The following is a 25,135-nucleotide window of genomic DNA, read 5'->3' as shown; positions in this document are numbered from 1 at the left end:
CAATTTAAAGTTTCCTACCCCCTGGAGAAACCGCTTCGAGTGGATTACAAGTGTAATTTGTGTTACTCGTATTCAAACTGAGATGCGAAGGGTGACCACCATACGGCTAGTCAGGCGCCAAACTGTGAGTACGGTTACAGGCAACTGATATAGTGAAGAGGTACTGAGAATAAGCTTAGAGAGGTGTGTTGGTGAGTCAGTATACGTCGTTAGGAACTGATAGATCGAGGACAAGAACACTGGAAACTGTTGTAAGCTATGAACTGAGGGATTGATATACATATATAATTAAGAGTAGCGACTATCGCATTATCATACGCTTACTTGTCATAGACGGTTTTCACCATCTTCCCTAAAGAACTCTTGAGACATTTTTGTATGAATATACTTATGTGTTCTATTTCGTAAAATCCTGAGCAACTTGATAACATGATTTGGACAGCCTCGGGCTGTTTTATTGTGTGTTGAAAGAACGCGTATGGACGTCGTGTGTGTGTTGCCTCTAGTGAGAGCCGGCGTCCGTGACAGTAGCACATACATATACACAATTTCTATCCTATGTTATAAACAAGACATTTTGCAACTCTGGAAAATGAACTTCAAAGTTCTAATGAAGTTTGCCCACATTCTGCCTTTCCAAGTGCATCAAAACAAATTCACATCTAAATACATTTGATAAAAGAACATTTATTTTTCATCATTACTCAGGAATGCATGAGTAAATGTTGCACATCATCAGAATCAAGGTTACATTTGCTTGGCATCTAAAGCTTTGGAATATTGTTTTTCCAATAAAGCATCAAGTACATGTAACAGTGATAATTTTCATGCACTGGGACAAGATCCTGACTGATTAGGAAACTGGACAGGGTACTTAGAAGTGCAACATTATGAGGACAGAATCAGATAACCTTAAAATGATCATCATGCTGAATGTCTCTAATCAACAAAACTAGCATGACTGTGAGATGCAATATAGGAGCAGTTCTTATTAATAGGGATGCTGAGACAAAGATCTGTGCTAACAAAGAACTTTGAATATTAAATAACAAATACGTCAGAAGAAAAAATGCAAGTACTTCTAGCATCAAGTTCGTACCTTGATCCATCTCATGAAGGCATAGAAACCTGTCAAGATCAAAGATCTTCATATCCAAAATACAATCAATAAAGCTAGAATGCTGGACTTAATAAGACCAGTTTCATTCTTGGATCAGGACACATTTCTTAATTTATATGAAGCATTAGTGAGGTTTCATGTGGAATATGGTAATACCACGTGGAGTTCCACTTGAAGTAGTCTACAACCATTGTGTGCAAAGTTATGCAACAAAATTAATTAATGATTGCAAACATATGTCCTATGATAAGAGACTGGAGTATTTAAAATCACAGTCTCTTAATGCAAAACGAATTAGTGGTGAGATGTAAAATGTACGGTCAAAGAATTCATGATAGCGTTGGTAACAGCACACAAAGCGATGGCCCCACATGACGAAGAATTAAGGAATTCTCTATAACAACAAGAAAGCAAGAGAAAAGAAAACTTCAGCAGGTGAAACTTCGACTTGAGGACAGAAAAAACAAGGTGTTCCCCTACTAGAAAAAATGCGATTAAGACTAATGGCCAATGATTCTGAAGTGTCTGTCAAATACCAAAGCTCATCCCCTCCCCCTAAAAATGACCTTATCAACAACATCCCAAAAAAACCTTGACCTCCAAGGACATTTAAGTCTGTTGTAGTGACAAGGCCACCAAGCAATCAATAGGGCAAGGCTGTGAAGTCTACAATACTTTGTATAGGTGTGAAAATGTCAGCTTTTAATAGAAGACAATTTGATGTGACATGTGATCACTTTGTGTCAAGACTATTGGAGGAATATGACTTAACGTGACCTCATTTTAGAAATTGTCATAATTCCAGCTGAATAATCCTTACAGAACAAGTACAATAATGACTGTGTATGTGCACAATATAAAAGGGTTTAAAATCACAATTTCTTCCACTAGCAGCTCAAGCATCGAGTTCTGGCTATTGTAGAAATAATTTGCAAGAGGCAATACTTCTGCCACCACCAATTGGTGTGCTCCTGGCAGGTTAACCACTCAACCCACTCATGTTAAAAAAAAAAAAAAAGCACCACATCTTACGGCCCTATGCTCCTTGGGAAGTGACAAGGAATAAATGAAACCAAATACTTCTGATACTTGCGGATCATGCAGCAAATGTCATGGTCATGGTAGAGACCAAAATAAGGGAGACCATCACACACCAGCAGCAATGATGCAGACTGCTGAATAATAAAAATAAAGACTACTGAAAGCATTTAATAAAAAGTAGTATTGTCATAGTGGAAAGTAGTAAATGATATCACATCTACCACAGTGAACACCTAGGTGAGTACAAGACCATAAGGCCTTGGGGAAAAAAAAAATCAAAGCCTTGTGTGAAGAAACATGTTGACCCTTTGCATTAGAGACAATTAGGTTCATCAACAATGAAGTGTAGCGCTCTTCTCCATCTTCATGCAGAATAATCATGTACAAATAAAGTAAACTGTTGTTATACCTTCTAGAATGTTTTTCTAGACATAGACTTACTAACAAGTTCTTCTCTTCCTGTGGCATTACTATTACAATGGATCCCAATTAAGTGGATGACTGAAAGATTTGTGAAACACTTTAATAATGAACAGATAGTAGTTATTATGTGTGCGTTAAATGTCTGTATGAGTATGTATGCCTGCCCGTGTGAGCAAAAGAAAAATTTCTGTCTTGAGTATCCTCTACAGACAATAAAGTCTGATTTGATTTGATTTGATGAAAATTAAGAGACATGGATTTATATGCACACATCATTGGAATTATCTCCAAAAATGCTGCAGGCTGAATGAAAAAACAAAAGGCTGTCAAAACCACTATTTTATCCATTTGCCACTGAAAGAGTCTGTTCATCAGCAAAAAGAAGCAAACAACAAGTTTTTCCTGGACAAATATCCTCAACACACACACACATCACTTGATAATTCACCAGGGGAGCCATTTGCCTGCATAAATTACTTTTGTTAGATGACAGACCACAGTTGCAGAAATTTCTGTTCTCCCAGATAATCCAAGGACCAATATTCTGTGTAACCCTTTTAAATGCACAGTTATGAGGTCATGTATTTGTAGAAAACACCATTAGGTGTGAAGGGTTAAGTGTTGAGTTTTAAACAAAAAAATCATACTATATTAAATGGAATCAACTGCGCTTATGCAGATATAAAACAAACTCACACCATGATTATGATGCAAAAACTTCATTGACCAATAGTTTTTTCTTGGAGATTTTGTCAGTATGTCTTCTGTGATGCATGCAACACTGGTTTAGTGCAGAGGATGAGTCAAAATTGTTTGATGGATATGAAAATATGTGTGACATCTGTAGTAGCAGAGGCAAATTAGTCTTGGCTTGCACCTCTTTAGCCCAATGCAAAAGACGAAGTTAGACAAGCAGCTCACCACAGAGATCTACATGTCCATGTCCTTCGAGATAATTTGGGTACAGGTGACAGAATGCAAGGTGCAACTTATGTGTTTCCTGCTGTTTTTCATGACAGACACAACGCTGCACAAGCACTGGTGCCTCGTTGAAGTGGATATGTTTGAAAATCTCATGACAAACTCACCACCAATGTGTTTTTAGACTGAATCACCTCAGAAAGAATAAGGCATTCAGGGTCCCCATTGATAGTCACAGGTGGACAGGCTGCTTGTTTGCAGCTTGGTTACATCCTCCAAACCATGTGACAACTCGAGAACTATATACTTTTTTTTTGTTCAACAATGTCATTCTCAAGACAGACACCTGTCTTAGAAAGATAATATCAAAATACTGTGCATGGACAACATTCATAATTATAATGTTTATAAAAGACCTGATGGTTTTTTCCTGTCTTTAAAAGTCCTGAGTCTTGTTAGTGACTTCCAAAGCATTGCAGCATAAAAGTAATTTCAGATGAATAATACCCAACAATATCAACGAGCCTGAAAATACTTATGAAGATTTTGACAGCAGCTAATGCAGAAATCTCTGGAATAGCTGTCAGACAAATTTCACTGCTTTACCTGAACTGCAAGGCCGATTCAAGCTGTCATTCTGGGATAAGTGTAGATCTGTTGATCTGTACCAACTGTTTACAGAGAATGAAACAGCAAACTCTATAAAACTAGAGACTATAAGGAAGGCAGATCATAGATTAACCAGAATAAAAATTTATATTTATGTTTCACAGAGATCCAAAATAAACAAATGGAAGCCTGTCATCCTCAGTGAACTGACAAACTTCTTGGTGATCACTGCATACAAGAAAGTTGTGCAGAAACATTCATGTCTACTTAATAACTGTTTATTTAAATCAACTGTCTGCAGGACAGAAAATGACAGTCTGTGTTTCCCCAAAAGCACACTTTCAGAACTGAGGTAGGCAGTTGAATTCTGCTGATTTTATACTTTTTTTTTAAAAAAGTTTGTTTTGTCCTTCTTAGGTTTTTTTACAAAAGATTTTTTTTAAAAGAAACTAAGATATTTTCATGCATTTCTCAACCATGCGTTGTGAATCAGTTAACCGTTTCAAATGTGATGCCCATGCATTTTTTAAAACATCTTTAATGATGAGCATTTTTTTTTTTTTGGAATACCACTGCGCTGTCCTTAGACTGTAAAATTGTTTCAAGGTGACTTGCATGTGCTTGTTAAGCATCTCGAACAGCTAAATCTGATGCAAAACCACATAAGCACTATTAAAAGGAAACTGGTTGAGGCACTGAAACTACAGCACCATTTACAATGTCAGGATCACCACTAGTGTGTACACCTCTGCATCAAATATGACCGGGGCCAGGTCAAACAAAATACATCACCTTATATTGGCAATTGGACAAAGCCCCAAAATTCACATTTTTTAATTGTAAGCCCAAGTAATACTTGGAATAAAATTTTGAAACATAAAACTCCCAGCCTAACTCCTGGGGTTAACACCAGTCAGGTTAAAAGCTAAACTTTATTTAAAAAAAAAAAAAAAAAAAAAAAAAAGCAAAAATTTGCAAAACAGGTAGAATAATTTTTGAAGTGACATGGAATCATGACATGACTTTAAAGCACTGCTAGCATATCAGGAGCTCTGGACGTGCCTATTCTTCAATGTCATCTGTTTGACAGCAGCGGCAGCCACCAAAATCTGACTCATGCCTGTGAGGGAGATTGGTCTGGCAACAATAAAGTTTCCCTGAAAGAGCAAGCAGTTAGAAATGAGTGGTTAAAGTCTGGGGTGGAAGTTTGGCTAAGCTTTGCAAGCTTGACGTAATAAGCTCTGGGGATATCGACTAACAAACATAACAGACCTACTAAAAGACACATATGTATTCAAAGGGACATATATTTACACAAATAATAATAAATGTACAATTTATATAGCACATAATCACACTAACAAAGAAGCATGCTCTCAGCACTTAATACAACTAGGAGGCATGGACAGAAGGAGAAACAACTATGCAGACAAGTGTAATAATGTATGTATGTCATATGTAAGATAAGTTATAGCCATGCATGCACAATATTCAAATTTGAACCTGAATGTTGTACACTAAGAAATGTGTTTATGCATCTCATTTTTATACGTCAGCATTCAAGAACCTACCTCTTCCCCCTCAGTTTCACAGGCAGTCACTTCTACTGTAATAGATGTCAGTTCTCGTTCCTTCAGATTGACAACTGGATCTGCAAATGTGATGCATGTCAATGATTTGGGTATGGAAATGCATAGCCAAAATAGGTTGTCTTTTGTGAAAATGAAAATGAACAGAAATTAATTATTATTCCTGATCCATTTCTTAATAAAAACAGCATTTCTTAAACAATGAAACATTACAGACAAATACTTGAATTTCAAAACATACACAACTATCAACTGCCCTTATGTCAGCACCAGATTTCAATGAAAAATCAAATCAGTTCTAGTTATAGTTTTAAAAAAACTGTGTAGTAATAAATATGTAGTAAAGATGGGCAACGATGAGGTTGAAATACAAAAGACAGATAAGACAAAGAGGTAATCGATATTCTTGATGAAGAAGTAGCTAAAAATTAATGTAGGAATATTGATAATACTCTTCATGGTGTAAAAGGGAGAAAGAGAGAAGATAGTAGACTGGGTTTAGAAGTAACAACTATGGAAAAGATGTATTTTGAACGAACATTTAAAAGAGTCAAGAGTGGGTAAGTGGAAGGTATAAAAGGGAAGAGAGTTCTACTGGTTATATACTATAGCTAAAAAGCTGGTGACCATATGTTACTGTTTTGGTGACAGGAGTTGGAAGTGTAGATAGGAGTTAACAGAACATTTCTTTCTGTCTCTCTGGCCTTACCAGTCAATGTGAATGGGGTTGCCATGGCGCATTGATCCCAGATTGAATTATTGCTGCAGAATGCTATTTTGCCCCAAGGGACAAAAGCAGTGTTACCATAGTCTATAAAGAAAACCCCAGCAGAATCTGAACCTTTCGTGGTGCTGAAGATCCAAGCCCTGAACAGCAAAAATAAAATTACGGAACAAGATTTCAACAAGAAATAATCCAAGCATACAGACTCATCTAAGTGCTTTTGGATTTAAGCTATCTTGTGTTGGCGTCCATACTATAAAATAATCATCTTACTTCCCTGAAGGGATAAATTCAGCAACTGATTCAGATATTTTGGGTGTACATATTATGACCCAACAAAATTCAGACTCCTTTAAATCAAGACCTATTCAATACAAATGAAAAAGATAGTTTCCTCAAAACTAGTTACAAGGCCATTCTGGAAGTCTTTATTGTATATTTATTGGTATGTGTGTGTTTGAACTTAAAATACTTTTGTGTCAAAAGCATGACATGTTGTAGTATTGGAGTATATAAATTATCTTAACATACATGATCGAAAAACAGTTTTAGGGTGATAGATTTTACTTTTTTCATTTGTGGAAACTGCGCTTAAACATTGGAATTTAAGCTTTACAGACAAAAGGTCGTGATTCCAAATAGTTTCCTATTTTCCAAAAACCTTTTGACTTTCAAAACTCTGAATGAACCCAACACGAATGTGATGAAATTGTGAAATTGTGGGGAGAAGGGATGGACTAAATAGTCTGAGGGGAAATGCAACACTTCTGATGGTTTGATTCACACCTGACTTTCACCCTCTCCGTCCACTCACCCAATTTCCATGCCTCGCTCAAATACTCTCTTCCCACTTGTGTGTACAAACAACAGTTGTATAAGTAATAGCAAATCATTATTAACGCACAAAAGAAAAAGGCTGAGTATTATGAAATTAAAATACACATATGTTACTAGAATGACTTCAAGCCAGGCCAGGTCAATTGAGTGTTATACATATAAAAAAAATATTTCCCTCACAGCCAGGTATTTGATGATTTCTGTATCAATTGAACAAAGTCATCCTCATGTCCCCATGACATAAGCTCCTGTCCAGCCTTCCACACAGCTGGACGTTTGGCAGTGTCCTTTGCAACTGACTGCCTTTCGATGGCCAGTTGCGAACTGCATCAGAATTGTTTTAGCACATTTTTGTCACTAGTGACAGAGATCACTCTGGTCACACACAGTTGCCCAAAGCAACAAACGGTGGTGACGAAGACAGGTGAGCTTACTGACACACTGCCCCTAATTGCTGCTTTACCTTACCTGGTTGTCCCAAGCAACAAACAACAGCTGCAGTGAAGATTCTTAAGAAACAGACGACCAAGAATTCCAGGGGAACATAGACAATGTATTCTGTTGGCCACTACCTCCAGTGGCTGCCCCAGGCAACAGATAGCAGTGTTGCTTTGACCAGTATTCCAATGGCGTGTATCCTTGTCTGCGATGAAGGCGACTCTTGCCTCACACTCTGGATGTCATAGACTGCAAGGGCCAATAAGTACCATGTCTTATTTTTGTGGAACAGGCCTCCCTTCTTCAGACTTACTGCTTGCAGCTGCTACGGCACTCAGAGACGGTAGTTCCCACTAGAGCAATGGGAAAAGGTCCTGACTACAAATTTACTCTACCAGACTACCCCACTATTTACCTCTCTAACCATGTGACCCCAAGTAACAAATCTACCCTGTTCAGATCCTGTCTAAAGAAACTACTGTACATCATGCTATACACCTAATTAGCTATGACCTACCCCCCTCTCAATCCCTAGGCCTTGATCGCTCACATCTATCAATGTGATCTGTCAAGTCATAAAAATGGCCAAAAAAAGTTTACCTTTAGTGACCGCTTTGCTGATCACTGCCTACCTATAATTATCATACTGACTTTGGCCATGATGTTCTGGCCTTGAACCAGGCAGGTTCATCACACATGAATTATGCTCACCTGTACCAGAGATCATCACTATCGAAGACTGCCACACATCTGCCATACCCTTCTCTTTTTTTTCGACGATTCAAGGAGCTGTTTATAACACCTGCAATTTCTTGAAGCTTTTCTCCAGACTCCTACAAATAAGAGTCAAGAAAGAATGTTATTCAGTTTGACTCTGTACCCAAGGCAACAGTGCAATACAGATGTTACTGAAAGTGGGTACTGAAATTTTGTCATGATGAATAGAGTCAATACTCTGGTTTAAGACCAAAGTTTAAGCTGATGGCAGGAAAGAATGGTTTGATCTGAGGGAGAGAATAAGGAGAACATGCCGTGCCATCTTTCTAGAAGGTCATATTTTGCTAATTGCTCCCATCTGGCCCAACAAGAACCTGACCTCCCCTTGCCAGATTGAATCCATTCTTTCCTGCCAGATGGTGAAAGTTTGGTCTTAAGGATGAAACCACAGCCTGATGCGTAGAAAGCATGGACTCAGCTTTAAAAAAAATGACAACTGCAAGATGCCACATTTTTTTAGGACACACATGTACCAGCACTTGGTAACAGTCTTAAAAATACCAGTTTAGCAACATGCAAGACCCTTCCTGTTAGATGCTGCCACCATGTCCGCATTTGTGTTGTTATAGGGTAGTAGTAGTAATAATAATAATAATGATGAACATCTGTGTAGCACTTTTGTAACGATTAGCTCAATGTGTTTTACAGAAATGATCTACAGAAACAAACTGAATCATCAACAATCATGGACCCATATTCACATATAACAGACACACTCGCTTCTACAACAGAGAAACCCGCTAATACACAAAATAAATACAGACACATGTTAGCTCATGGTCAAGACAGGGTCACAGTAAAGTTGATAAAAAGATGTGTCCTAAGTTTAGACTTAAAGGTGGTTAAGAAATTACTGCATCTCTCTTATCAATGATCTCCCTAGCACACTGCACAAGCTTCAGTGGTCTCAGAACACATTGTTTTAAGGAGGTAGGAAAATGTCAAGAATGCAACACTTTTTGTTGCCCTTAACCAAATTGCATGTTTATTTTTATTGCATGTCTAATTCCTGTTTGCCATACTTTTGGTTTGTTTTTAGTCTTCTATATACAGTGTATTGAGCATTTCGTCCACAAGAAAAAATATGCTCTACAAATTCAGTTTTTATTATTTTCCCTGCTTGCTGGTTGCCTGATGCATGCCTAACTCTGCACAATCTAGACAGCTAATATCTATATGCCTTCCAGTGAATTTATTCTTTCTTTTCCATAAATAGACAATGTATGGCATAAGCAAGCTGATAATAATGCTGTATCAGCTGACAGAGGATGTGTGACACCTTCCTGACTTGTGCACTATGCTATACTTTGCTTATGGCAAGGACTAGAGTCAATATAATATAGCGAGCAGCATAAATATTACACAGAATCTTTAATCATAAAGAGCACAGAACATGTTAGAAAATCTAAAAATGTGACCATGCATGAAACATTCTAATTCACTGAAATTATTTTTGTTTGAGCTTGCTGCTAAGGAAGGAATGTATGACATCAAGTGCTTTTTATATTTATAATGATATAGAAATACTATTTATATTATAAACAGAAAAACTGCACAAGACAACTCACAGGAATGATGATCTGGCCCCAGAAAAACCTGTCACTGACGACTGATGTTACCAACACCTCCAGTCTTTGCCCAAGACGAATCTTGAGTATTGGCTTGGCCATTTGTTTGATGATAAATTCCCGCAACTTAAGCAATGTTGACAGAACTGGCTCTCCCTCTACAGAACAAGCATTTGAAAAAAGAGTAACTTTCAAAAATAAACCAAACTAAAATGACCGAGAAGTAAAGTACAGCGGAATCCCTGCATTCTAATGGCTCTGCTCAAACATTTCCATCCTCAACCAATTTATTTTGGAGAGATTTTTGCTTTGATGCTTGACACTCAACTATTGTGCTTAATCATTATGCTTACTGATGAACTTCTGGGCAAAACAAAGGATAAAACATCACGTTGTGAGCAGCAACAATACTGTTCTGGTGCTGAGTTCATGATCTCATTTTTTGTATATGCACATGCATGCCATACAGTCATCATGACACCCAAGAAGCATTCTAGTGCTAAAATATAAATTATTAGTGTGGATAAAAATTTTTTTAAAATCCCCAGACATAAACCCATTTTTGTTTAAGTGTATGCAACAAGTTAAAACACTGTGAATAATTCAAGATAGATGTTAAAACCAATGCAATACATTTATAATATTTTTATGGGAAAAAGATTGTGGTCAAGCATCAAGGGACTGCCTTTTTATGATTCATAAATGAAAATGCACTTTTTGAAGGAGTAAGTAGTTTATACAGAACTTGTTTTTCTCCTCAAGAAACTATTTTTGTCAAAAGGAAATGGGAGCTGTCAAAATAAGCAAAATTAACATCTTGTCAATAAAAATGCTATGAAAAGTTAACCGCTTGTGCCAGACTGAGTGTGCTTACCATTCTTTTCATGGGGTGGCGACACAGGTGGTAAATCTACGAGAAGAGTTTTCCCCATATACACCTGTTGATTCATCTCAGCAACAGCCTTCTTCACGTCTTCAGGGCTACTCAACTGGATGACAGCTTTTTTGCTGACAAATATTAAAAAAACGTCCTGGTGCTAAGATAATGTTCTGACAACACAAATCTTCAAACATGGTGCAATGTCTATGGTGACTCCCACAGATCTTAATTGTCCATATATCTGCAGGTGATAATGATCAGAGATTCTGCAGCCAGATGCCAAGCACATGTAGAATATGGAATCTCTTGTAAAGAATTGCAACAAACAGGTAAAAACTGTACGTGGATTGCTGGAAATAGCTGCTCACCATTGGAGTAAATTTGGTATTTTGACTATGTTTGGATAAAAGCACAAACAGGGATACACAATAGGAAAGAAAACAAGGCTAAAAAATACAGCGAAAAAGAGAGAAAGGTGACTCACCATCCTTCATTTGACATGAATGTTACATTTATGGGATGATATCGGAAAAACAGTGCGATCAGTTCTCTCTGTAAATAAATTTAACCAACCATGAGAACAATGTGAAAATGCTTTTATTGTCTTTAGCAATGAACATAAAAGTCAAACTCACATGATGCATTAACTCTTTCTTATGCAAAAGCAAACATTTTCATAACCACAGCGACTGTTTCACAAGCTGTAATGCAAGCCAGGTAGTGTCACAAAACACATCGTGTTGTGTGAAAATAATAAAAGATATATAAGGGATAAAACTGTTGGCTCCATCAAGGATTGATCTACCATGAATTATTTCCTTTCAGGAGCTAAAATAGTCAACCAATCAGATACTTTGTTATATCTGAAAATGGGCAATGAGTCGATTAATCAAGAGCCAAGTCTGAGACAGTTGCCGTTTACTCCATTTGACATGAATCTGTACCCCAACAGTTGAAAATGTAAACAGAATAGTTAAGTAATTTTTGAATTCTAAACATATTCTAATAAAATATTTAATTGGTTGGCCCTTCATGTTCGTAAACTTTGTGTAAAGGTTCAAAAAAAATTTCTGCACTGTAATCTATTTTTTGATGGGAGCTCACTGTACAATACAGTTACCGTCTTTCACTTGAATTAGGTACAAAAAAACAAAAACTAAAAAAAGGGTCAAGGGTCAGATATCACATAGCAGGGAGGAGGGGCATTGGTGTTTTAAGCCGTGTCAGCAACTGAGGCTATATTACAGCAAGCAGCCAGCCCTGTAAACAGATGCCACATAGCAGGGAAGAAGTACAGGATGTGCACTGAGGATGTGAGTTGCTTAATGCTTCATTGCCCCACAGGTGATCTTCTGTTTTCTCAGATGTTATGCACAAGGAAACAGCACAAAGTCTGCATCCTGTCCTACAGCAAGTCAGCTTGAGTGAAAAAGGATTTGCAGGTGGAAAGAAATGCTAAACTGATGACAGACAGCAGGTTGAGGGTGTGCTCAACAACACAAAATGACAGCAAAATTTTAGAAAGATGTTTGCTGCTTCTACATTAGACACTGGCAGGTAAAACATACCAACAGCAGCACTGAAAAATATTCATCGCCTACAAACCTCACTGCAGTGGATATCCTCACACCTTGGTATTGAAGGAAATGAGCACATTGAAAACATGGCAAAATTAGGAGCTGAAGACAGGCACAATGAAAGCAAGGTCAGACTAACAGAGATAAAGACCATCATCAAGGCTTTGCTCGGACTACCCCTGACAGCTGTCCAGATTAAACCAGATGACAATTTTTATGCCTCAAGACAGGGCACAAAAGAATAAAGAATGACCTTTATCAGAAGCTATATCTGGAGTCATTCCCAGTGTGCTCCTGTGAAGATGCAGAACAAACCAAAGAGCACTTCTTACAAGAGTGTCAACTCCTCCAGGAACAGAGGCTGGAGGTCTGGCTGTCACTGATGGCCTCTTGACACCAAACTGTGCAGACCTGTACATATTATGCAGATGACTGACCAGTTTTATCTTATGAGCTGGCCTCCAAGGGTGAAAATAAAAGGTGAACAAAAACGACAATAATGATGACAAATAATAATAAGGCATGCGTAGCAACAGCTCTGAAAAAACCTCTTTCGCAATGTAATCATGTTACTTTATTTTTATATCCAAATAATATTTAGGAATTACAGCCATTTTCATAAAAAGTATCCTTACCTTTGACGCTTCATCTGGAAAATTTTCTATTATAATCGACTGATTACTTTCTTGTTCTTTGTTGTTTTTTGCAAGTGTGGCCACACTGCTTTGTTCATGTTTTATAACATCCCATTCTAGCTGTGCCATATCCATTTCCAGCTCAGGAATATCTGCTTCCAGCTCGGGAATATCTGCTTCCAGCTCAGGAATATCTGCTTCCAGCTCAGGAATATCTGCTTCCAGCTCGGGAATATCTGCTTCCTGCTCAGGAATATCTGCTTCCAGCTCGGGAATATCTACTTCCAACTCGGGAATATCCACTTCAAGCTCTGGGATATCCTCCTCTAGTTCAGGCATCTCATCTTCTAAGGGTGGCATTTCTTCTTCAGGAGAGGTCTGGTTATTTAGTTTTCTTGTATATTGTTTACTCTCAACACTCTGAAAAAAGTTTACTTATGTTTTACTGTTTTCACGCCAAGATGCCTGAACTTTCAGCATAACACAGAAAAATAGTTGATAGGATTTACTAAAAAAAATAAAGGCCCAGTTTATTTTCCTGATAAAGAAATCTACTCTAAAATGGGACATGATTTACTCCAGACAAGGGGAATCAAAATCAAATTTTCCACAAATGAGCCATTTGAATCTACAGAAAGCTCTCTCTGAGCAAACATCTATTGTTTTGGGGGAAACTCTCTCATTAAACTCACAAAACAGCTCAAATTCATTTGTACTCTATAATTCTACTTACTTTCTTGACTTGTCCTCTCTTTGTTGGTGTCTTATCCAAATTTTTCCCTGCATAATATTCAGTAAAACATGGATAATTCTCAATAGCTATATATTTGCATTAATCTAAATTTCAGATGCAAGAAATGAAGACTTAAACTTACAACAACTATGTAACATCTTGATTATACCAGAAATATGAAGCAGAATGTGTGGTTCTACTTCAGTGCTATATGCTTTCATCCAATCATGATCAAATTGCAAGATTACTCCTTTTATCTATGTTAAGATCATTGACTTTATTTGGCCTGCATACTTTTCTCAGGAGTATCTTTAACATATATTTTACACATGGCTCCAAACTAGCAAATTATTATATAGGGTGAATTTTGACATCAGTATCATTTGAGAGGGTGCCTAAGGAGTATGTGCAGGTGACAAAGAAGGGAGGAGAGACAGACACACAATGAATGGCCTATCTGCAACGTTTATTTCCCTTTCATTAGAAATGGTGGTCATTGTAGTTCTCCAGTATGTTTGGGTCATAAATTTCATGATGTCCCAGATTTATCTTCAGGCCCTTGTATCTATAATCATCACAAAAATATACTACGGTCAAAAACCTACGCCACTCCCCCAGCTGCTATCTGATCTGGTCCACGCACATAAAGAACACTGACGGCCTGTTAGGTAAAGGGCTATCTCCAAGGCAATGCTGGATACCTTTACTAAAAATAGTTTGTAAAAAGACAACATAACATTCTTATAGTTGTGTGATAGTCACAGAGGGTGACATGAGGCTAACAACCAGCACAGCAATGGTGGCTGAGCCCACCTGTTGAATGACTAGTCGGGGTTCTTTTTTTAGACAGGGAAACAAGAAAGGGGGAAGATGATTGTCGCTGGACAGCACTTAATTTCCCAGAGAGACACAGCGAGTGCCGAGACTACATGTGGGGGAGTGAATGCTGCGTCTTCCTAGAAAGGTGTGGTATTTGTATTTTTGTGCATCATGGTTTTTTTTGTATGTTTACCTTTTACATAATTTTTTAATAGATATGCATGAGTAATTTTGTTCTTGCTTATAACTGTCATAGGCGCAGTTTTTATTGGTATCCTGAAGTATTTGGCCCAGAAAAGTTGAGGTCGCTCGTCCCCCAGAGGCAGTGCCAGTTAGAGCTATGTCTGACCCCAAGAGGTAGCGTTTGATTTATATTTATAAGGTTAGGTTGCTTGTCCCCAGAGACAATGTCAGTTAGTGTATGGCTGTCCCCAAGTAGAGACGTCTGTTGTGTTTTTTTTGGTTTGTTTCTATGATTTAAGATAACTTGTGAGTGTGTGGAGAATATATATTCAGATCATGGAACATTAGTCCCCAGTGACTATTGATACAGTGAAAACTTTACACTTTTTATTCTTAAATTTGATCATCAAGAAAAGGAACTTTCTCTCAGGACTGTGTTTAGAATTAGAGATATTAATGAGACCTTAGACAGTAGTAAGGATTAACTGATGTATGTTTACTAGAAAATTCTTTTCAACATTGGTTGTGTACTTTTTTGAATTAGTTATTATATGCTAAATTTAGTTAATATCATTAAATGTAAACAGGCTTACAAAAGAGAGTTATTTTTCTGACGAAAGAACGTGCAAATGTCCAGGCATATAAGTATATGCGAGTGTGTGACAGTTATCATCATGTTGTTATAGTACTACTGATCAGAGTCTCTTGTTGAAAATGATGCCCAGGTACTCAAATCCCCTTTCTCGTCATGGATGACAGTTATGGGATGGCAGATAATTCCAATGAAAATTAAAGTCAATCTCTTTGGTTTTACTCACATTTCAAAGTTCTAAGAAATTGTCATTGCACAAGGCAACATGGGTGTCTACTGGCCTGCTATGAAAAGAGAGATATGCAGCATCTTCTGACAATTTGACAAGATATTGACCTTCATGGATACTGTGGCAGCTGTAGGTATACAGGATAAACAAAAGTGGGGATAAAATACACCCTTAGGGTGAGCTGGTACTCAGTGTGATGCAGTCAGAAAAAGTGTCACTGATAGGAACTAGCAGTGTCTGTTAACCAGAAAATGAATGATCCATGACACTAGTTGAAGGACAAATTTGTTAGGGAGTCTTCTAGCTAGGAGATATGATTGGATGGTATTAAAAGCTGATGAAAAATCAGCAAACAGCAGTCTTGTGTTATCTCTAGGTGTTTCTACAAAGTATGAAGGATAAATAGTTTGGCATCATCAACACTTCTTTTATGCAGAGGGTCAAGACATTTATTAATTACATTTAGAATCAGTGCTTTAATGATTGTCTCCAGATTGTTTCCACTTTCCCATATGAAAACATGTGTAGTCGTTTCATACACATTTTCTTCAATATCTGAAGAAGAATTTAAATCCGTTGTAGTGTAATCTGTTAGATTTTGATTCATGCCAAAATAAAGTGCTTTCTGTGCCAAGAAACTGACTTGACACACTTAATCTGAGACAAAATTATTTGCTAGAAACAATCAACTAAACAATGTCAAGAAATGTAACTGCAGGAAATTGATTCAAAGAGCAATTTCTGCTGTTACTTTCTTTAGTTTACCTATAGAAATGGAATTTAAACAAAATTACAGAATATCCTTCATCAAACTGTGTTATAAATTGACTATTATGAGTTAGCTGATGTGAAGCATAAAACTAGCTGATGTTAAGCATAAAAAATATCATGAGTTTGTTTGACTCACCTTTCAGCATTTCTTGACGGGGCTTTTTTTCATAAAGCTGTACACTGAGAGCACGACCATGCCACAACATGGTGTCAAATTCTTGCATAAGCACATCTGCCTCCTCTTTACTTCTCATTGTCACAAAAGCAAGCCTACATAAATCCATCAACATTGTTTGAGAATGACAGGTGTGTATGATTCCAAATAGTAATTTGAAATGAAAGAATAAAATTCAGAATGAACTTTGGATTTAGGAGCAAGTGAAAAATAAAGTTTATAGGAGCACAGATGATCCTGATTTATTACTCTTTCACTGTCTGTAAGTGTAAGGATAGATGGAACAGTGCAGACATACAAAACCAGGCCAAAAAAAAAAACCCCTGCAAAAACATCAAAGAAAATTTTATTTAAAGCCAAGAGTTACAATGGTAGGTGGATGGACTTACCACAGGTTTTAATAAATGAATATTTGTGTAACAACAATCAGAAGAACAACCAAAGCTCCAATTCCTTCGTCAGGATAAACATCTAAAAGATTCAAATGTAATAATGGAAATGAACTGCAGAAGCAAGATCAAGAAATGCACTGTAGGAAAGTGACAGAAAATGTTAAAAGAGCCAGAAGCATAAAGCAAAAGCGAAAAAAAAAAAAAGACGATGAGAAACAAAATAATGAACTTACCTAACATGGCCAAAGGACCTGAAAATCAACTTCCCCACATGATGTCTTTCCCTGAGCAGGTCATACAGTTCTTCCTGCACACACACACACACAAAATCATACTGCACTGTTTACTACCTACAAAATGCAAAGTTCTTAACTTTTTCTATAAGATTTGCTAAGCAGCAAATGTCTTTATAGCTACAGTGTGCTTTTAACACTGCAAAGTGAACTGGAAAAAGGTATACATGTGTATTTTGTGATTCTTATCTTTAACGCAAAAAAATTTCTTTAATTATTGGTGTATGTTTCAATCATGTTTCAATCAACAACAATGTGTCCATACATATGGATGTACAGGCATGTGTTAGAACAAGACAAATTTACTTACGCTTTAAACCTGGTTATTATTCAAAAACGAAAAACAACTACCCCTACGACCCCTGCTCACCCAACAAAAAAATTTTACTCACTTTTGTGGCATTCATGGAAATGTTACTTATAAATAACTTTCTCTCTCTTTTTGGACTTCCTTTGTTGACTGATGGGGTTTCAAATGGTGTCTTCTGTACACCTGTGAACAAAAACATGAACAAACTAGTGCATAAGGTATTACACAAAAAAAAAAAAAAATCAACAAACCTCCATCTCCTAAAGAAACTAACTACAGATATTTCCAGAGATATGGCAGCTATGCAATGCTGCTCACTTAAACATTTTATGCAGCCTTTAGGTAAGAGGCTGAAAAACATTGGTGAGTTACCTTTTGGAATTTATAGCAATACCATGTCTCAAGCACAGAATACACGCTTCTACGTGACTGTGCTATAAGTATTTATTATTACTATTACGCTTTGTAAAACTAAGACTACCTTTGGGTGAAAGATATTCACACTCTTCAGAAGGTGAAACCTTAGCATTTCTATTAAAGTTCTCCTCTGCTCTCTTTCCTGTTTGAGCATTTCTGTTGTAATCTGCTGCCTGCATAGTGGTGCTTTTAATCTGCTTCTTCTCATTTGGTGAGCCACTCTGGACTGAAGATGGCTTCTTGCCTCTTGTGGCTCGAAGATTTAAATGTGGAAACATGTCGATGGCTTTAAGGGCACTCTCACGGCTATAGTACTGGATGAACACCATCCTGAAAATACCATGCACAGTCAGCAAATGGAATTCACATTATTGAGAATTCTGTCTGTATTACAGAATAATTGGGAAAAGGTGCAAAGCAAAGAGATAATACAAACTAAGAAATTGAGCTATTAGAATACAATGCAGACAGAGGGATTTTCAATTTCCTGACCAAAAAAAAAAAAAAAAAGGCAAATACATATTTCACAGTGACCTATCAATTATAGAGTGAGCTGTTTTGTATAAATGACGGTAGAACCAGAAGAGTATCAAATTAAAATAATTAAAAAATTAGTAAAGATACGCTTCTACTAAGACAAAAAGTACTAAATAGTTTTGGCATAAGATGTAAATCTATTTGTACCATACCTGTAATATCTGTTAATGTCATCTGTTGGCATCACAAAGTACTTACCCTTTATTTTCATGTATTCTACACAATGGCCCTGCTTGGTTGAAAAGAGGCTCAAGAGGCTGCACACAAAAGTTCCGTTCTTACTTCCTTCTTTGTGTCTGTTAGTCTATTTTATGAAAGGTAAGCTAGCTACAGCTGAACTGTAATCAACCTAGAAACAGGCTACTGCAAGATTAACAACACGCTAAAACAGTGGGTAGACGCAGCAGGTTGAATGAAAGGCTGACAACAACCACCAGCATTGAAGTCAGGCATGTTGCTGATGTAACCATCAGCCAAGATAACTTGTCTGATATCTGGTGTCTGTTGGGGCTTACAGTCAATAGCCTTGTCTCCCACAAGCAGTATCTGCTGCTGAATTTTAGGGATGCATATGACCAAGAGCAGGTACATGAGGAAGGAAGGCAAAGACAGAGATGACACTAGGAGAATTTGTTGGCAGAAACAAAATGTAGTTTTCAAAATAAGAACTTATAACAGATGTAACAATACAGTACAGTTTGACCTGAAGACTGTGAAATGTGACAGCATGATGGTTCATGCAAAGGAGTTCTATCTGCAGATTCTTTCATGAGCATCAAATAGAGTGTATGTGGAATATTTAGAATTTTTGGCCAAACAACCAACACATAAATGTAAGTTGTCCATGCTTAGATGCTGTACACAGCCTTAATCTTGGAAAAAATGTAAAGCACAGATCATAATTCCTCAAGATTGCAGTAAAAGCTTTTTGTACTCATCCTGACCTGACTTGGCTTATTACTTCCTGAAAAGCAAAGTGAATACAATCCTTTTGCGTCTGGCTGGAGGTCAGTCTCCTCGTTATCCCAATCAGAGCAGGCATTATGACCTGCAAATATATAAATCAGTTTAACTGGTGATCTCTTTAGTGTATGTCAGGAGGAACAAAATGGTTACATTTAATGGTGACAGTAAACTCTCTTCTTCTGTGTTCTACTTATTCTGCCTTATGTGGTGAGTAAGACATCTCGATTTTTTTTAATGAGTTTCCCACACAATTTAGTCCAGGCACTTTTTGTTGGATGTGTGTGAATAAGCAAAAATGTGCATAGATGATGCTTCACATCAAATTCCAATAATATTTTTATCTGGTTTTAGAGGGATAAGACGAATAATGCATTCAAAGCCTAATTTGAAAGTCTCTGACCCTGTTACAGTATAACGAGAACTGTGCAAGGAATTAAAAATAATGGCACCTCCTACACAGCCGAAAAAAAAGCAATTGCAAACTTTTCAAGTCAGATATGTGACAACTGCCCTTAAAAATAATACAACAGAATTAGACAAAACCTGAAGTTCTTTTTGCTGTCTTGTAGTCTTTCAGATGTGATGCAGGCATATGCTCTTGTTCTATACTTGCTACTGGAAAACTATTTTGCAGTTTAGCCTTCAAAATTCTGTACCCTTGGTCAATCTGTGATAATTCTAATCTGAAAACACCATACAGTAACATCAGCAATATAGACTACGTTATGATAACTATATAGCATATACAAAAGTCTTGAGCTTTAATTTTTTGAAATATGAATAAAGACTACACATCATCTTTTTACATAAAAACGTGTTCTGGTCTTTTTTAAATCATGTGTCACTTAAAATAATCATCCCTCTTTAAAACATTGCTCCATGCACAATGGTAAAAACACAAGTAGTTTACTAAAAAAAGAAATTGATATAGTAATCATCTGATGACTGTAGGCTTTCTATCCTTGTCACCAGAACAACCATGTGATAACCTATTTTTAGTTACTGAGCTGCAAAACAATCAAATTCTCTTCCTTTCCATATCTGCCATCTATCCATCATTGAATTCTTTAAACATGCAAAAAACACATCTGTTCCAAAAGAATCACTCCTGATGCCAATCAACACAGTTGCTAATAGTTATTATCATAGTCAGTTGACTTAGTCTGCCTGCTTGTTTTCCTCTGCAGATTTGATACTCTCCATCCTTACTGTTTGTTCCCTGATTTCTCTTTGTGTCTTCTATGTTTGTCTTATGTTACTTGTCTGAATAGTTGATTCTCCTTCCGTCCTTCCTGTTCTGTCCATGTCTCCTACTTGTCTTAAGCACTGAGAGCATGCTCATGAAGGAGCACGATTATGAGCGATACAAATCACACATTGATATTCATAAATTATAATCATTACCATGTGATTTCTACAGAACCTTCCCCTACATTCAAGGAAGGCTCAAAGCGTTTTACAAAAACTGCAAGATATCTTCTAGGAAAGGGTGGGCAAAGTACTGTCCGCGGATGTCTTTGGACAGTCCTGTCTGCCAAAATGTGAAGTGCACTTGTTTTCATTTTTTATTCATTTTGGCAGGCGGGCTGGTCCAAAGATATCTGCAGGCTGCATCTCGCCCATGGGCCCCTTTTTTTTCCCCACCCCTGCTATACATGCTCAAATCCAAAATCTAAACATAGTGGAAAATCTAATTATGCTATAGTTTTATTTTTAGGTATATAAATAAATATATTACTGTGTCCAGACAGTGAGGTAACATCTTTATGTGTCAATTTCTTACAAAGACTGTTTTCATTTATCCTTCCACACACACACATACAGAAGACACTAGGTCTACTGCATCATACAGTGAATAAACTATGCCCCTTCATTTTCATCTTAAACAGCCCACTTTCAAGGAGCATTTTTTGCTGTTGGCTCATCAATGAACATGCACACAGTCTCTCTCTCTTCCTCTATTAGTCACAGTTATATCAGCTCTTACCTTGCAATATCAGGTATTGCAGAGACAAAGTCTTCAACTCTTTTAAAACCCATCTTCCGTAAGTCCAGTGGTTCTTCAAAAAGTTCCATATAATTTTTGAAGAAAATGGCAATGGGCACACCCTCCTTCTTGGATTGAAGCATTGCTCTTACATTACTTTTGATTTTTTCAGGAATTCCCATGGCTGATGCCATTTCCACAGCTGTTTTTGAAAAAAAGACTTTTAGTTCACGTTCATCTTCAAATCATGCTTTAAAACTAAATATCTAAAACAAGTGCAAATTAAATATTTTTAATATTGTAAATTTTGGACTATAAGCTGTGACTTTTTTCCCTCAGCTTTAGAGCCTCTGCTTAAACAGTGATGTGTCTTGTTTACAGATTTTTCTGATGAGCTCCATGTTAAAGTGTTAACTGTTAATGTTATTACAGTGTTAACTGTTCCAATTTTTAAATCAAAGTTGCATACAACAGAAGCAATCAGATTAATTGCTGAAGCACATACCCTCATCATGCCAAAAAATGAGACAAAATACTTATGATGTACTTTCAAGCTGTATACATTTGTAGCTTATTTGTGAAAAAATAGGATTAAAAAAAAATTAGTGGGTGTGGCTTATAGATAGGTGCATTCAACAGACCGAAATTTACAGTAAATAACATGATAATATATATTAAAATATTGTTTCTTCTTCGTGTTCCTGTTCACCCCCCGTGGAGCATAGGACTGCAACCTATCACCCCACCATCGGACCCGGTTCTGGGCATCCCTTTCCAGTTGGGACCATGTCATGCCAGCTGTCTAAGCCTCTCTGTGGATTGATCTCCATGTCTGCTTGGGTCTCCCAACCCTGCGCCTCCCCTGTGGGTTCCAGCCCAGAGCTTGTCTCGTTAAAGTGTTAGCTGGCTTTCGCAAGGTGTGACTGATCCAGCCCCACTTCCGCTTCTTGATGTCTTGGCTGGCAGGTTTTTGGCTGGTTCTCTCCCACAGGTCTATATTTGAGATCTTCTCGGGCCATCTGATGTTGAGGATGTGGTGCAGACATATGTTGACGAATGTCTGTATCTTGTTAGTGATGGCATTTGTCACATGCCATGTCTCAGATACCAGCACCATAGAAACCTGTATTAATGAAGTCAAAGACTGGATGGTGACAAACAAACTTAAACTCAATGGTGATAAAACGTAAACCCTCCTATGTTTGAGAAGAAGAAATCCATCTTCACTTGTTTGTCCACCAAGTGAAATCAAGGTGGGCGAAACTAATCGCACCTTTGTGTCCTCCATCAGGCATCTGGGATTCATTGTCACTGCAGACATGACTCTTGCTAAACAAGCTACAGCTGTCAGTCTACCTATTATGAGCTATGCAAGATCAGCACCATCTGTCAGATTCTGTCTATGCACGCTACCAACACTCTTGTATGTGTGTTTTTATTATCAAGACTTGATTACTGCAACTCTCTGCTTGCTGGCTGCCCTGAATACCTTCACAAACTCCAGAAAAGTACAGAACTCTGCTGCAGTCTGGTGCTTAGACCTAGGAAACGGAACCATGTCACCCCTCTCCTTCATTTTTCTGCACTGGCTACCCATCCGTTCTTGCATCCAATGCAACCTGTCTGTGCTGTGTCTTAATTTCTTTGCTGGCACCTGCCCTGATTATTTCTCTGAACTGCTCTTTCCTTACATCCCAGCTAGACAACTCCGCTCCTTGTATACTTACTCTTCCTGACATCAGAAGAACAACATATGGTCATAGGATTTTTAGTTACTGTGTAGTGAAACAATGGAACTCTTTACCTTTCCATATCTGCCACCTATCCACTATTGAATCCTTTCAACACTAGAAACGCACCTCTCTCATAAACATTACTCCTAACACCCTTTCCCATAATGCTAGTCCTTTTTCACACCTTTCCTTTTGCAATATCATGTTACTCTCAGCTCTCGTTCTTGTTATTTGGTTACTCTTTGTGGTTTCTGAATTTGATTTTATTCTTTGTTTAGTATGGTTGTTTATTCTTTTATAGCTCGTATGTTGTTTGTTTTCCTGTCCCTCATATGTTGTCATGTTTTGTTCATGTTCTTAAGCGCTAATAGCATGCTCTTTAGCAGTGTGAGTATGAGCTTTACAAATTTTACATTTATTATTACAGTATTATTAAGACTTAACTGCATGGTCAGGCAGTGTTCTTACCTCCCTTAAATTATTGCCTTTATGACAGAGTGGCTTCCCTTAACACCGTGACATCTTTCATGTGGTCATTTGTTATTGTTCTGAGCATATGGTTTACTTGCTTAAAGCACTTTTTAAAAATAAGCACATACCTTGTCTTTAATGTTCAGTCTGCATCACTACTGAAATTATATCAATTACCTATGCAGAAGTGATCTTATGGTCAGAAAGAAATGACTTGCTGAAATCATGGTAGTTCAAGGAGGACTGAACAAATCAACCCAGCCATTTCATTGATTGCAGCCAAGGCCATATCGACTCACAAAAGACCAAATCAACCTAACACCAAAAGACAAACTTATCCGTGCCAAGAGACGGATGAGTCAATGAACATGAGAAGTTCATGTCAAACATTGCCAACAAAGTCCTGCTGATTATTACGATGGTAGCTGAGCTTTGCACAATCATACGACAAATTTATATTGAAACAGTTTTTATCTCACTCATATCTCACTAACCCTGCTTTTTTGGTGATATCTGGCATGCATAGCAACTTTTGTCATCTGTAATCAATTTGTCTTGGCTGGGGTAGAAGTCAAAACATCTGGGTTGATATGGTTTTGAATTGATTTGTTTTGTACTGCAAATTAAAATAAGAAATTCCAGCAAGCTAAGTTTTGCCAGATTCTATAGATTTAAAATACTGAAAATATATGGATAAAAGGAGGGATAAAAAGGAAGATTAGAAGTAGATTAAATGATGTATATAAATACTTGTTCTTAGAAGGTTCCTTATCTAGTCCCTGCAGGCTTGTTAAGGGACTGAAACCCAAGCACTACCATTTACTCCAAAAATCTGTACAGTAGAACAGCTAGCAAGTATCATTCATAGTAGGCCTTTTAACATTTGTGACAAAAAAACAAAACAAAACAAAAACCAAAAAAACAACAACAACCCATGTCAGTAATTCTGAACTCTTCGTAAGAATACAATTATGACAAGGTGACGTACCATTATTTTGGATCTTTTTTTTACTTTACTCAGTATCTCGACATTGTTGATTTTAAAATTTCCTTTGGCTCTGACACAGGCCATGGTACTTAGATAATCTGAGAGTCGAGAACCATGAATTTTTCTTTATTTCACTCAATCATTTTTATTTTTTTTAATTGCTGGAAAGTGATGCTAGGGATCGTAGTTTGTCCAAGGATAAAAAACAAATCTGTTGAATTAAAGGGAAATCCGATGAATATCCATGTAGATATTAAGTGAATTTTCATTTACTTACACAAATGTGGTGAAAAATTTCTGTTTCTAATTGTCACGACTGTCGTTTGATGCAAGTCAGACAAGAAGCATGTCAGTCTTTTAAATGGATGGAAGTCTATGAGAATTACTTCCCTTCGACGCA

At 37.2% G+C, this 25,135-nt stretch overlaps 1 protein-coding gene across 2 annotated transcripts; it reads right to left on the bottom strand.

The window, feature by feature from the left end:
• Positions 1-667: 667 nt before the first annotated feature.
• LOC112553774 lies at positions 668-25,134 on the bottom strand. Of its 2 annotated transcripts, XM_025221212.1 has the most exons (19): positions 25,013-25,105; positions 24,242-24,363; positions 21,544-21,745; positions 20,100-20,239; positions 19,535-19,638; positions 18,789-18,847; positions 18,118-18,383; positions 17,719-17,819; positions 17,267-17,340; positions 16,603-16,736; positions 13,873-13,919; positions 13,140-13,559; positions 11,412-11,479; positions 10,922-11,055; positions 10,048-10,205; positions 8,414-8,535; positions 6,413-6,570; positions 5,686-5,765; positions 668-5,271 (listed from the first exon to the last, which is right to left on the bottom strand). In XM_025221212.1, exons 3-19 carry the CDS (start codon positions 21,735-21,737, stop codon positions 5,158-5,160), a joined length of 2,373 nt encoding a protein of 790 aa, XP_025076997.1. In that variant the 5' UTR covers positions 21,738-21,745; positions 24,242-24,363; positions 25,013-25,105; the 3' UTR covers positions 668-5,157. The 2 variants fall into 2 exon arrangements, with proteins under 2 accessions (XP_025076997.1, XP_025076996.1); XM_025221211.1 differs by lacking the exon at positions 24,242-24,363 and having other exon boundaries at positions 25,013-25,134.
• Position 25,135: the final 1 nt, after the last annotated feature.

This window comes from Pomacea canaliculata, linkage group LG13, assembly GCF_003073045.1.
Source record: "Pomacea canaliculata isolate SZHN2017 linkage group LG13, ASM307304v1, whole genome shotgun sequence".
NCBI lineage: Eukaryota > Metazoa > Mollusca > Gastropoda > Architaenioglossa > Ampullariidae > Pomacea > Pomacea canaliculata.
Note: the sequence above shows the minus strand (reverse complement) of the source record. Positions and strands in the feature narration are given on the sequence as shown.